At 57.2% G+C, this 14,294-nt stretch overlaps 2 protein-coding genes across 3 annotated transcripts in view; one reads left to right on the forward strand and one right to left on the reverse strand.

The window, feature by feature from the left end:
- Nucleotides 1–14,294, reverse strand: part of LOC137668024 (zinc finger protein 721-like) — a 164,933-nt gene that overhangs the window by 147,590 nt on the left and 3,049 nt on the right. The window lies entirely within an intron of this gene.
- On the forward strand, nucleotides 567–5,596 carry SH3BP5L (SH3 binding domain protein 5 like). 2 transcript variants are annotated; one of them, XM_068409313.1, is made up of 8 exons: nucleotides 567–621; nucleotides 1,202–1,672; nucleotides 1,774–1,836; nucleotides 3,133–3,261; nucleotides 3,347–3,508; nucleotides 4,171–4,344; nucleotides 5,030–5,215; nucleotides 5,312–5,596. In XM_068409313.1, the coding sequence occupies exons 2-8, from the start codon at nucleotides 1,460–1,462 to the stop codon at nucleotides 5,441–5,443; spliced, it is 1,059 nt and encodes a 352-aa protein (XP_068265414.1). In that variant the 5' UTR covers nucleotides 567–621; nucleotides 1,202–1,459; the 3' UTR covers nucleotides 5,444–5,596. The 2 variants fall into 2 exon arrangements, with proteins under 2 accessions (XP_068265414.1, XP_068265413.1); XM_068409312.1 differs by having other exon boundaries at nucleotides 5,030–5,596.

Consider the following 14,294-nt stretch of genomic DNA (forward strand, 5'->3'; position numbering starts at 1 on the left):
TGTGTGTACGTGTGTGTATACATGTATATACATCTCTGCACGTGTCTATACGTGTCTATATGTACCTATACATGTGTGTATACGTGACTATATGTACCTATACGTGTCTATAGGTATCTAGATGTACCTATACGTGTCTATGGGTACCTATACATGCCTGTAGGTATTTATATGTACCTATATGTGTCTATACGTATCTATATGTACCTATATGTGTCTATACATGTCTGTATGTACCTATACGTGTCTATAGGTACCGGGGCCGAGTCGCTTTAACGGGGTTTAAGGGCGGCAGCCGCCATCTTGAGGCGCGGCGGCGCCGTAAAACAAGATGGCGGCGCCCTCGAGGCCTCCGCCGCCGCTCTTTCTCCGCCTCGTCAGGAGGAGCGGGGCCGGGCGGAGCGCGACGGCTTGTTGCTCACCGGAGCTCATCTCCGCGCCCGGTTTAAGGCCACCGGGGACCGGGAGGATTGTGGAGACGGCGGGCGGCGGCGGGGTGCTGGGGGCCGCCATGTTGTACGGCAAAAGGAGGAAGGCGGGTGGGTGCGTACGGGAGCTTCCGGTTCCGGTGGCGGGTGGGGCGGAGGGGCGGGACGTGGAGCCGCTGTGGCGGAGCGGGAGGTAAACACAGGCCGCGGGGGTCCGGGGGGGATGGAGGGGGTTTGGGGGGTGGGTGGGGGGTGCTGGAGCGGGGGGGGACGTGGGGGAGGGAGACATGGGGGGGACAGAGGCGCATTGGGGGGATAGAGGGGTCGTTGGAGGGGTGGGGGCATGTGGGGGGGTATTAGAAGGGTGTGGGGGTATTGGGGGTATATAGGGGTTGTTGGAGGTGTGGGGGCATGTGGAGGGGGTTAGAGGGGTGTGGGGGGGCATTAGAGGGGCATGGGGGGGACATTGCGGAGATATGAGGGCAGTGCGGTGGTGGGGGGCATTTGGGGGGGCCATTGGAGGGATGTGGGGGGACATTGTTTGGATATAGGGAGTATTGGGGGGGTGCTGGGGGGGATATATGGGGCAGTGGAGTGGGGGGGGCATTTAGGGGGGCATTAGAGGGATGTGGGGGGGCATTGGAGGGATATGGGGGCAGCGCAGTGGTGGGGTGGGGGGGATATGGGGGGGCAGTGCCTTGGGGGGGGCACTGGAGGGGTCTAGGGAGGGGGAATTGGGGGGGGGGGCTGACCTTCTCCCTGTTGTTTTCCAGCCCCCCCCATCCTGTTGCGGCCGATCCAGCTCCCGACTCGTCGTCCCCAGTGGGGGGGGGGTCTCTGCCAGGGGTGGGGGGGCTTCCCCCCGCTCCCCTCACCCCCCCGCCCCCATCTGTCTCACCCCCCACCCATGAACTAGGGCCCCTTGCTCCGCGTGGGGTGGGCTGGCGCTGAATGGCCCCCCCGCTAAAATGGTGGCCCCCCCCTGAAGCGAAGCGCACCCCGCCGTCGCCCGCACCGGGGGGGATCCCGCCATGGGGGACGCGGAGGAGGGGCCGCTTTGGGGGGCCACCGGAGGGGACGGACGGCGGACACCGCCCGGGCAGCTGGGGATGGCCCCGGGGGGGGACGAGGACGAGGCGGGGGCCACCGTTTCGGGGGGGGCGTGTGAGGGTGAGGAGCCCAGGACACCCCCGAAAGTGGTAGGAGAGGAGGAGGAGGAGGAAGAGCTGGACCCCAGGATACAGGTGAGGGGGGGGCGGGTGGGGGGTGTTTTCCCAGTTCCCCCCAGTTTTTGGGGGGGGGCCGGGGTGGATCTGGGGGTCCCGTTTCTCTCCCCTCACCCCAGGAGGAGCTGGAGCACCTCAACCAGGCCAACGCCGAGATCAACCGCGTGGAGCTCCAGCTGGACGTGAGCTGCTCCCCCAGCCCTTAACTGGTCCCCCCAGCCCTTAACTGGTCCCCTAGGCCTTGTCCCCTGGTCCTTAACCAGTCCCTCAGTCCTTGTCACTCAGTCTTTAACTGGTCCCCCCAGTCCTTAACTGGTCCTCCAGCCCTTGTCCCCTAGTCCTTAACTGGTCACGCAGTCCTTGTTTCCCAGTCCTTAACCAGTCTCTAGCCCTTAACTGGTCCCCCCAGTCCTTAACTGGGTCCCTCAGTCCTTGTTCCCAGGCCTTAACTGGTCCCCCTGGTCCTTAACTGGTCCCCCCAGTCCTTATCCACCAGTCCTTAACCGGTCCCCTGGTCCTTAACCGTAACTGGTCCTCCAGCCCTTGCCTCCTAGTCCTTAACTGGTCCCCCAGTCCTTGTCTCCCAGTTCTTAACTGGTCCCCCGGTCCTTACCTGGTCCCCCAGTCCTTACCTAGTCCCCCAGTCCTTGTTGCCTAGTCCTTAACTGGTCCCCCAATCCTTGTTCCCTGGTCCTTAACCAGTCCCCACTCCTTAACTGGTCCCCCACTCTTTAATGGGTCCCCCAGTCCTTGTCCCCTAGTCCTTAAGTGGTCCCCCAATCCTCGTTCCCTGGTCCTTAACTGGTCTCCCCAGTCCTTAACTGGTCCCCCAATCCTTGTTCCCCAGTCCTTAACAAGTCACCAGTCCTTAACTGGTCTCCCCAGCCCTTGTTCCCTGGTCCTTAACTGGTCTCCCCAGCCCTTGACCCCCAGTCCTTAACTGGTCTCTCTACTCCTTAATTTGTCCCTAGTCCTTAACTGGTCCCCCAATTTTTGTTCCCCAGTCCCTATCCGGTCCCCAGTCCTTAACTGGTCCCCCAATCCTTGTTCCTTGGTCCTTAACTGGTCTCTCTAGTCCTTAACCTGTCGCCCAGTCCTTAACTGGTCTCTCTAGTCCTTGTCCCCCCAGTCTTTAAGTGCTCCCCCCAGTCTTTAACTGGTCTTGCAGTCCCCCCTTGCCCTTAGCTGGTCCCCCCTTGCCCTTAGCTGGTCCCCCCTTGCCCTTAGCTGGTCCCCCCTTGCCCTTAGCTGGTCCCCCCTTGCCCTTAGCTGGTCCCCCCTTGCCCTTAGCTGGTCCCCCCTTGCCCTTAGCTGGTCCCCCCTTGCCCTTAGCTGGTCCCCCCTTGCCCTTAGCTGGTCCCCCCTTGCCCTTAACTGGTCCCCTGCTGGATTTTGACCTCGGGGGGCTGGTTGGGTGGGCAAGCCGCGGTGCTGGGGGCTCTGGGTGGCCCGGGGGACGAGGTGGCCCTCGCCCACAGGACGCTCGCACCGCCTATCGCCGCATCCTCTCCGAGTCGGCGCGGAGACTCAACGCCCAGGGCTCCCAGCTGGGCAACTGCATCGAGAAGGCTCGGCCCTACTACGAAGCCCGACGGCTCGCCAAGGAGGTGTGGCATCACCCAAGGGTGCAGAAAAATGGGTGGGGGAGTCTTGGGGGGGGGGTGTCTCATTTGCCCCCCTCCTCGCTCGCAGGCTCAGCAGGAGACGCAGAAGGCGGCTCTGCGGTACGAGCGAGCCGTGAGCATGCACAACGCCGCGCGCGAGATGGTCTTCGTGGCCGAGCAGGGGGTGATGGCCGACAAGAACCGGTTGGATCCCACCTGGCAGGAGATGCTCAACCACGCCACTTGCAAAGTATGGGGCAGAGAGGGGGTCTTCATCCTCGGGGAGGTTGGGGATGGGGTTTGGGTGGTTGGGGATGGGGTCTGTGAGGTTGGGGATGGGGTCTGTGAGGTTGGGGATGGGGTCTGTGAGGTTGGGGATGGGGTCTGTGAGGTTGGGGATGGGGTCTGTGAGGTTGGGGATGGGGTCTGGGAGGTTGGAGATGGGGTCTGGGAGGTTGGGGATGGGGTCTGGGTGGTTGGGGATGGGGTCTGGGTGGTTGGGGATGGGGTCTGGGTGGTTGAGATGGGGTCTGGGTGGTTGGAGACGGGGTCTGGGTGGTTGGGGACGGGGTCTGGGTGGTTGGGGACGGGGTTTGGGTGGTGGAGATGGGGTTTGGGTGGTTGGAGATGGGGTTTGGGTGGTTGGAGATGGGGTCTGGGAGGTTGGAGATGGGGTCTGGGAGGTTGGGATGGGGTCTGGGAGGTTGGGGATGGGGTCTGGGTGGTTGGAGACGGGGTTTGGGTGGTTGGGGACGGGGTTTGGGTCGTTGGGGACGGGGTTTGGGTCGTTGGGGACGGGGTCTGGGAGGTTGGGGACGGGGTCTGGGAGGTTGGGGACGGGGTCTGGGAGGTTGGGGATGATGAGGAGTGGGGGAGACGCCATTTCTGAAGGGGTTTTGGGGTGTCCCTCAGGTCAACGAGGCGGAGGAAGAGCGGCTGCGGAGCGAGCGGGAGCACCAACGCGTGACCCAGCTGTGTCAGCAGGCCGAGGCCAAGGTCCAGGCCCTCCAGAAGTCCCTCAAGCGCGTCATCGTTAAGAGCAAGCCTTATTTCGAGCTGAAAGCCCAGTTCAACCAGATCCTGGAGGTACTGGGTGGGGGAAAGATGACACACATGCGTGGTGGGGCACCTCGGGCTGGTGAAGGGCGCAGGGATCCCGTTTTGGGGAGGATCCTGCTGCTTTCTGCCAACTTTCAGGATGGGGTGGAGTGGGGGAAGAAAAAGAGGCTGGTGGGGCCTGGGGGGTTGGGACGGGGTCTGGGTGGTTGGGACGGGGTCTGGGTGGTTGGGACGGGGTCTGGGTGGTTGGGGACGGGGCCTGGGAGGTTGGAGACGGGGCCTGGGAGGTTGGAGACGGGGCCTGGGAGGTTGGAGACGGGGCCTGGGAGGTTGGGACGGGGCCTGGGAGGTTGTGGACAGGGCCTGGGAGGTTGTGGACGGGGCCTGGGAGGTTGTGGACGGGGCCTGGGAGGTTGTGGACGGGGCCTGGGAGGTTGTGGACGGGGCCTGGGAGGTTGTGGACGGGGCCTGGGAGGTTGTGGACGGGGCCTGGGAGGTTGTGGACGGGGCCTGGGAGGTTGTGGACGGGGCCTGGGAGGTTGTGGACGGGGCCTGGGAGGTTGTGGACGGGGCCTGGGAGGTTGTGGACGGGGCCTGGGAGGTTGTGGACGGGGCCTGGGAGGTTGTGGACGGGGTCTGGGAGGTTGGGGTCTGTCCCTTGTGTTGGGACGCTGAGATGGCCGCAGTGGCCGATGCCACCTCCCTCCCGCAGGAGCACAAGGCCAAGGTGACGGCGTTGGAGCGGTTGGTGTCCCAGGCCAAGACGCGTTACTCGGTGGCCCTGCGGAACCTGGAGCAGATCAGCGAGCAGATCCACGCCCGCCGCCTCCAACGCCTCATCGTCCGCCGAGCTTCGCCGGTGGGAGCCGAGGCCAGCCCTCACCACGCCGGGACCGAGGTGGGGGTGACAGGAGGGACACGTTTGGGGGTGGAATGTCCCCCGGCCGACACGCTCTCGGTGCTCAGCCTTCAAACCATCGCCTCCGACCTCCAGAAGTTCGACTCGGTCGAACATTTGTTGGGCTTGTCGGACGCCACCAGCCTCAACAGCGACGAGCTGGAGGAGCGGGAGCGGCGCCGGGGCGGGCAGGGGCACTTCAGGCATCACCGGAGCATCAGCCTTTAGCCCCCCCCGACCCCCCCCACGCCACCACAGCTTCTCCCCTCCTTGGGGAACCCCAAAAAGACGGAGCGGAGGCGGCGGGTGCCGCCGTTACCTCCCGCCGAGGCCGGAGCTGATGGGGCGACGCTTGGAAGCCCCTTGATGCCGTGGGGGGGGGGGGGGGGGGACAAAATTGGGGGGGTGTTGGGGGGGTTCACCCCTCTGAATGCGATGGGTGAAGTGGGGGGGGATCGGGGGGAGCCGTGTCCCGTGTGGCCGCGGGTGCCCGGCGTTGGGCTGCGGGGTTGAGCCGCTCGTTGGGTGTTGGCAGCGAGCGGCTGGGTGGGCGAGGCTGCTAATGAGGCTGCTAATGAGGCTGCTAATGAGGCTGCTAATGAGGCTGCTAACGAGGCTGCTAATGAGGCTGCTCCATCACTGCCCCTCCTCGGCGCAGGAGCTGCACCCCTAAAACACTCGGGGGGGGGGGGGGGGGTCGCGAGGGGGGCTGTATGGGGGCCCTGCCCGCAAGGGTTGGGGACACAACATCCCCTGCCCGTCCCCTTGCTCCTTTCACACACCCCCCCCCTCTTAAATTTCAGTTATTTGGGGCTATTTTCCCCCTTTTCCAGCAAAAGGCGAATTGCACTAACGGGGGGGGGGCCCTACAACTGTTCTGGGGTGCTGGGGGGGGGGGGGCTGTGGCCATACTGGGGCTGTGATGAGAACCGCACTGGTTCGAGGCAGCCCCGGGGTAGGGGGGGTCGCTTGGGGTGTATTTTCTGGTGAGTAAAATTGATTCCTGCCCCCCTTCATGTGGTTTTATTCGCTCTGGGTACCCCAAAACCCCCCCCTCCCCCCAATATTCCGGCATCTGGGAAGCAGCTGGAAGCTTTGAGGGGGGGAAACGGGATCGTTGCAGCCCCTACAGCGGCGGTTTTGCTTCCCGAGGGTTTTAAATCATGACAGGATCCTTGAAGCTTGAAAAATCAAGCCCTAAATATTAGTAATATAAATAAAAATCACTATTATTAGTAATTACATTAATATTCACGCCCTAATTGTCCTTATTAATGACTGAAAAAATGATATCTGGTTTTTAAGTATCTAAATTCCGTCGTCGTTCCCCAAAAGGTTGATTTTAATCCATTTAATTTGCCCGTTGACTCGATTTTTAAAGCCTCTGGATTTCCTTGGGGCTGGGGGTTGTGGTTTTGGGGTAAGATCAGGCGGTTTTGGGGGTTACCGGGTGCTGCTCCTGCTCTTCCCATGGGGTTTTACCCGGCGTTTCAGAGCCAGCTCGAAAGATCAGAGGGAAAAGAGGAAATTTGGGGTCAGGTAGAGCGTCCCTGGGGTCCAGAGGGGCACCCAGGACCGGGCAGAGTGTCCTGAGACCCAGCAGGGCAGCTCTGGGACTGGGAAAATCATCCCTGGGACTGGGAAAAGCATCCTTGGGACCAGGAAAAGCATCTCTGGATGGGGTGGAGCACCCCTGGGACCAAGCTGAGCACCCCTGGGACCAGGAAAAGCATCCATTGGACTGGGAAAAGCATCCCTAGGACCCAGAAAAGCATCCCTAGGACTGGGAAAAGCATCTCTGGAGGGGGTAGAGCATCCCTGGTACCAGGAAAAGTATCCCTGGAACCAGGAAAAGCATCCCCGGGACTGGGAAAAACATCCCTGGGATGAGGAAGAGCATCCCTGGGACCGGGAAAAGCATCTCTGGAGGGGGTAGAGCATCCCTGGGACCAAGCTGAGCATCCCTGGGACCAGGAAGAGCATCCCTGGGACCAGGAAAAGCATCTCTGGAGGGGGCAGAGCATCCCTGGGACCAAGCTGAGCACCCCTGGTACTGGGAAAAGTATCCCTTGGACTGGGAAAAGCATCCCTAGGACCCAGAAAAGCATCCCTAGGACTGGGAAAAGCATCTCTGGAGGGGGTAGAGCACCCCTGGGACCAAGCTGAGCACCCTTGGTTCCGGGAAAAGCATCCCTGGGACCGGGAAAAACATGCCTAGGACCCGGAAAAGCATCCCTGGGACCAGGAAAAGCATCCCCGGGATTGGGAAAAACATCCCTGGGATGAGGAAAAGCATCCCTTGGACTGGGAAAAGCATCCCTGGGACCAGAAAAAGCATCTCTGGAGGGGGTAGAGCATCCCTGGGACCAAGCTGAGCACCCCTGGGACCAGGAAAAACATGCCTGGGACCAGGAAAAGCATCCCTAGGACTGGGAAAAACATCCCTGGGACCGGGAAAAGCATCTCTGGAGGGGGTAGAGCACCCCTGGGACCAAGCTGAGCACCCCTGGGACTGGGAAAAACATGCCTAGGACCCGGAAAAGCATCCCCGGGATTGGGAAAAACATCCCTGGGATGAGGAAAAGCATCCCTTGGACTGGGAAAAGCATCTCTGGGACCAGGAAAAGCATCTCTGGAGGGGGTAGAGCATCCCTGGGACCAAGCTGAGCACCCCTGGGACCAGGAAAAACATGCCTGGGACCAGGAAAAGCATCCCTAGGACTGGGAAAAACATCCCTTGGACCGGGAAAAGCATCTCTGGAGGGGGTAGAGCACCCCTGGGACCAAGCTGAGCACCCCTGGGACTGGGAAAAACATGCCTAGGACCCGGAAAAGCATCCCCGGGATTGGGAAAAACATCCCTGGGATGAGGAAAAGCATCCCTTGGACTGGGAAAAGCATCTCTGGGACCAGGAAAATCATCTCTGGACCGGGAAAAACATGTTTGGGACCGGGAAAAACATCCCTGGGACCGGGAAAAGCATCTCCGGGACCAGGAAAAAGATCCTCAGGACCCGGTAAAGCATCTCCGGGACCAGGAAGAGCATCCCTGCTACCCTCCGAGTCTTCCCCGGGACCGGGCGGAGCCTCTCCCCGGAGCCGCCCCCACGCTTCCTCCGGTACCTACCGGCTCCAACTCCCTCCTCCTCCTCCTCCTCCTCTTCCTCCCGGCTGGGGCAGCCCTTTCCTGTGTCCTCCCACACCGACCCGGCCTGCAACAGGCTCCGGGAGCCGGGGAGGGGGGATCCCCTGAGCATCCCCGGGGGGAGCCGGTGGGGGGCGGGGTCAGGGGGTGTCTCCCCGTTTTTCCGTGAAAATACCGAATTTCCAGTGGGAATTGGAGCAGATTGTTTGGTGCGATGGTTAAAAAAGAGCAAAACGTGGGGTGGAGGCCGAGCAGGGGGGTGAAGGTGGTCCCCAAGGTCTGGGGGACCACCCCTCCCCCAAGAAGAAACCCTTGAGCTCCACCAAATCTCGATGGCAGAAGAAGGTGGGAAATGATGAAGCTCCTTTTTTCCCCCTTTTCCTTTGAAATTGGCACAAGTCGGAAAAAAAAAGATGAAATTTTGCTTAAACCTTAAAAAAAAAGCTTATTTTTTGGGCACTGTCCTCCTGCAAGGGGTTGGAGACGATGATCCTTGTGGATCCCTTCCAACTTGAGCTATTCCATGATGGAAGAAGGTTGGAAGAGGCTTCCTGGAGCTGGTCCACCCTTGGAGATACTCAAGGACATTGCTTGAGGTAGATGGTTGGAGTGAATCATCTCCAGGTCCTGTCTCCAAACCTCCATCCATTGGGGATGTGCGGGGACCTTGGTGGGACACTTTGGGATCCTGCATCGGCACCTTGGTGGAGCCAAAACCTTGATGGAGCCAAAACCTTGATGGAACCAAAACCTTGATGGAACCAAAACCTTGATGGAGTCAAAAACCTTGATGGAGCCAAAACCTTGATGGAGCCAAAAATCTCGATGGAACCAAAACCTTGGTGGAACCAAAACCTTGGTGGAACCAAAACCTTGATGGAGTGAAAAATCTTGATGGAGCCAAAAATCTCAATGGAAACAAAACTCTGATGGAGCCAAAACCTTCTCCATGACGTCAGATGAGGTGGGGATGGAGGAGGTGCTTCAGGAGCCACATAGATGTCCCATTCATACACATGTTGGGTTGTTTGGAGACTCTGTAGTTTGTATCTGACTTTCTGGAGCTGGAAGGAACAAAGGAACCAGCTTGTCTTGGTGTCACGTGGAGAAACCCAAGATAGGAGCAACATCTGCAGCTGCTCTAGAGCAAGACCTTCCCCCCCGCCCCGTCACGGCTTTACCTCGCCGACTATTTTAGGCATTTCGTGGTTGGGTTGGCCCTTCAGGGAGCAAACCACGTGCAACCGTTGGGTTGGGGAGGCAAATCTTTGGCATGCCAGAAATGCCTTTGCGGCTCTCGCTCCCCACAGAGGCTGCAGGATGCGACCACTTCATTTTACGGCCATTTTCTCACCAGGTTTTTCAGATTTTTTGGTTGTCGTAGTGAAAAATAAGGGGTTTTTTTCCATATATTTACTATTAATTCCAAGAAGACTCACCTCCGTTGCTCACTGAAGACCTGCTTCCATGCTCTGCTCTAGAGGAAGCATCTTCTAGTCTGATGTTGCTCCCTCATACCTCTCTTCATCCTCTTTTCTCCCAGATTTAGTCAATTTGGTTCCATTTTTATGACTATCCCACCCCAATTACCTCGTCACGGTATTTCCAGTGTTAAAAAAAAAATCCTACGTCTTCTTTTTATGCATTTATTAAGACACTCATTAAAACCTTTCCCAAATAAAAGTAGGAATATTTACATATTCTACACAGATCCCTTCCCCCCAAGCCCAGAAGCAATTTAATTAATTAAATGGAAATTTAATATCAATCTAAAAATAAAGACACACCCCCCCCCCCCCCCCCCCCCCCCTCGTTCCCCTCCTGGCACCATTTGCCCCACAGATGTTTCCTCAAGTCCAGGAGGGTTCTGGGAGGGGGTTGGACCCCCAAATGGGGTTGTGCCCGGGGGGGGTCTCTGCCCCATGGCGGAGCTGTAGGGTGGTGACGGGGCTGGCACTGGCTCCTTGTCCCTGGGGTGGGCATGGGGTCGGTGGCTGAGGAAGCAGCGTGCCCTGGAGTTGGGATGCTCAACCTTCCCCCAATCCATGGGGGGGGGGGGGGGGGGTGGTGTCTGCTTTTCTTCCTTGATAAGTCCCCCAAGATGCCAGTGCTGCCCACATCTCTCCAGGGAGCTGCCTGGCAAGTGGCCAAGGCCACTGGAGATGTTCTGAACCCCTTTGGAGATGTTTTGAACCCCTTGGAGATAGGCTGAATCCCTTCAAGACCTGCTGAGCTCCTTTGAGATGTGCTGAACCTCTTTGGAAACATCCTGAACCCCTCAGAGATGTGTTGAACCCCTTTGGAGGTGTCCTGAACCCCTTCAAGATGAGCTGAATCTCTTGGAGATGTGCTTAACCCCTTCAAGACATGCTGAGCTCCTTCAAGACATGCTGAACCTTGTTAGAGACATCCTGAAGCCCTTCAAGATGTGCTAAACCCCTTAGGAGGTGTCCTGAACCCCTTGGAGATGTGCTGAGCTCCTTCGAGGCATCCTGAAGCCCTTCAAGATGTGCTAAACCCCTTAGGAGGTGTCCTGAACCCCTTGGAGATGTGCTGAGCTCCTTCGAGGCATGCTGAACCCCTTTGGAGGTGTCCTGAACCCCTTCAAGATGAGCTGAACCCCTTGGAGATGTTCTTAACCCCTTTAAGACATGCTAAGCTCCTTCAAGACATCCTGAACCCCTTGGAGATGTCCTGAACCCCTTGGAGACATCCTGAACCCCTTGGAGATGTCCTGAACCCCTTGGAGACATCCTGAACCCCTAGGAGATGTCCTGAACCCCTTGGAGATGTGCTGGGACCCAGCCCTTCCCCATGCTCCAAGTAGAGTGGCCTTTTGGGCTTAAAAATGTGGTTTTGATGCCACCACGCTCTTGGCTGTCCAAGTGCCCATGACCAAAGGGTGAAGGTGGTGAAGGCTCAAGACTTTCCTCCATCCTGATACATTTTTACTGGATTCATGGGAGTCTTGGCAGTGGAAAATGCACATTTTTAAGTGTGGGATGAGTTGCAACTTGAGCTTGAAATTGGGGCAACCCAACTGGAAACCCAACCAAAGGGGAAAAAAAAAACCCCTTGGAAGATTGGATCTCAACGTGGTTTGAAGCCCTCCAAAGGAGATGGAAGAGGAACCACCAGCCCACCAAGGGAAAGGACCGCAGCGCCGCCGGGGTAGCTAGGCTCTAATTTATTACTACTCATGGAAAGAAAACGACTCCAAAAAACCAAAATAAAACGAAACAAAAAAGACACGAGCCGCGGTGATGAGGTCCCCGAAAGCGGACACGGAGGGGACCGGTGACAAGCAGCACAGCGACACGTCCACGCCGGTTTCGGAAGCACGGACAACACCAGAAAATATATAAATTTCACTTAAATCGCAGTTCCGTGGGGGGTTCCCCCCCGAAATATCCTCGCTGAAGCCCTTCGAGCGCTTTTCGGGGTGGCTTTTGTCCCTCGTGGCTCCATTTGGGACCTTGCGCCCCACGGCACGGTCACCACGTCCTCCTAAAATAATTATTTGAACCCCGGAGGAGGTTCTTGACGTCATCCCTGTCCCTCCTCTTCCTCCTCCTTCCCCACTTTCCATTTGCGAGGTCCTGGGCTCTGCGGGGTGGTGGGGAGGGGGTTTCCTCATGTCCCCATCCACAGAGCACAGCAGCGGAGAGGTGACCAAGCCACCAAGCCACATCACCTCACCATGCCCTTGAGTTTGGGTTAATTTGGCCCAAATTGGCCGGAGAGCCCCAAGGCGGCGTCTGCACGGGAGCGCATAATTAGCATGGTCATTAATGCACAATTAGTGTAAGGGCTGGGTGAGCACCATCAACGTGCTCATTAATGCGTAATTAGCGCATCGCCAAGGTCATTTGGAGGTGGGCGTCAAAAGCCGTCCCCAAGAGCAGCTCCTGTTGACCGCCGGCCAAAATGGAGGCAAGAACATGAGATTTTGGGGCTCCTTCCAACCAGTTTCTTCCCCCAAAGTGGGGCTGGTGCTGCCTTCAAGGCAGCTCCTTGGGGGTGGTTTGGAGACCCAAACCCAGTGGGCGTGACCGGAGGGTCCCCCCACACTGTGAAGACAGAATTAACATCCTCGGTGACATCATGGTTGTGTCAGCGATGACAACCCAGTTGTGCCATCGGTGACATCATCGTTGTGCCAGCAATGACATCATGGTTGTGCCATCAGTGACATCCCAGTTGAGCCATCAGTGACATCGTGGTTGTGCCAGTGATGACATCATGGTTGTGCCATCCTGGTTGTGCCGTTGGTGACATCTTGGTTGTGCCAGTAGCGATGTCCTGGTTCTACCATTGGTGACATCATGATTGTGCCATCAGTGACATCCTGGTTGTGCCAGCAACTATGTCCTGGTTCTACCATTGGTGACATCATGGTTATGCCATCAGTGACATCACGGTCGTGACATCCTGATTGCACCAGCAGCGATGTCCTGGTTCTACCATTGGTGACATCATGGTCATGCCATCAGTGACATCCTGGTTGCACCAGCAGCGATGTCCTGGTTCTACCATTGGTGACATCATGGTCGTGCCATCAGTGACATCCCGGTTGTGCCAGCAGCAATGTCCTGGTTCTACCATTGGTGACATCATGGTTCTACCATTGGCGACATCACGCTTGTGCCATCGGTGACACCCCACTTTTGCAGCGGGCTTGGCCAGGGAGCCGGGCAGGTCCCCAAAATCCATCACGCAGACCCGGGGACAATCCTCGGGGGCTGTTTAATCGGGCAAGGGGACGGTGCAGCACCACATCCCACAGCCGCATCCCGCATCCCGCGGCGCTGATGCAGGCTCCGGTACTTCCTTGGTCGTTTTTATCCCTTTCTCTATTTTTATCACCATTTTTTTTCGATTCCACACGTCCTTTGCTTTCTTTTCCTTTTCTGTTTCATTTCTTATCATGTTTTTTCCATATTTTGATATTTTTCCTCTTTTTTTTGCACTTACAGTCCTACCTCTTCCTCTTAAACTTGATTTTTTTTTAATAAACCCAGCGAGTCCTTCCCGTAGCGTCTCCGCACCTCTTGAATTATTTTGTTTTCAGTTTATTTCCAGAGATTTCAACAATTCCCTACTTTTCCAAAAGTCCTATTTCAGCTTTTTATCCTCTTTCGGGGAAAAAAAGTCATTCTCAGCCTTAATTCTTTCTCTTCTGTATTTCTTTCGATGCTTTTATATTTTGCGTGGAGCCTTTTCTGTTTCTTTTAGTTTTTTTTAAAATTTTTAAAAAATTTTCTTCATTTATTTCCCCCCGAGAAGCCCTCGCTCCCCCCGTAACGAGGAGAAATCAGGAAATGGGAGAAATGAGGATTTCAGGCAGTGAAAAAGCACTGCCGCAGCCCACTAGTACCGAAATGCGCCGAATCCCGCGCCGAGGGACGAAGAAAAAGCAAACATCAAAATGCAGGAAAATCAGTAATAATAATAAAAAAACCTCCACCACAAACACGTGAAAGTTTTTGCAAAATCCGTGTGGAAAAGGGAAAAAAAACCAACAAAAACCCCAAAATATTCCATTAAGTGCCTGAAAAAATGACATCACAAAATCACGTGGTTTTGCCCCAAAGTATTTTCTTTCCAAAAGGAAAAAAAATAATATAAAATAAAAGAAGAAAATCACGACGGGCTCCATGTCTGAGGAGTGACGTAGGATAGAGGAGCTCAGGGAGACGCCGGAGGAGACAGGGCGTGGAAATATCCCTGAGTCCCTCGTGGCAGCTCCCAGGTGGGCAGAGGGTGATGCGGCGGCGTGGGAAAACTCCCGTTTCTGCTGGTTTTTCTCCCAAAATGCTCCGAGGTGGGAGCAGAGGGTGGTACCCAGGTGGGGGAGGGGATGGGGAGCTTCATCCGATGGGGAGCAGAGGGGCGAGGTGGGAAGAAGCTCTGGGGGGATGCTGGGATGAGCGG

This window comes from Nyctibius grandis, chromosome 10 (assembly GCF_013368605.1).
Source record: "Nyctibius grandis isolate bNycGra1 chromosome 10, bNycGra1.pri, whole genome shotgun sequence".
NCBI classification, from domain to species: domain Eukaryota; kingdom Metazoa; phylum Chordata; class Aves; order Nyctibiiformes; family Nyctibiidae; genus Nyctibius; species Nyctibius grandis.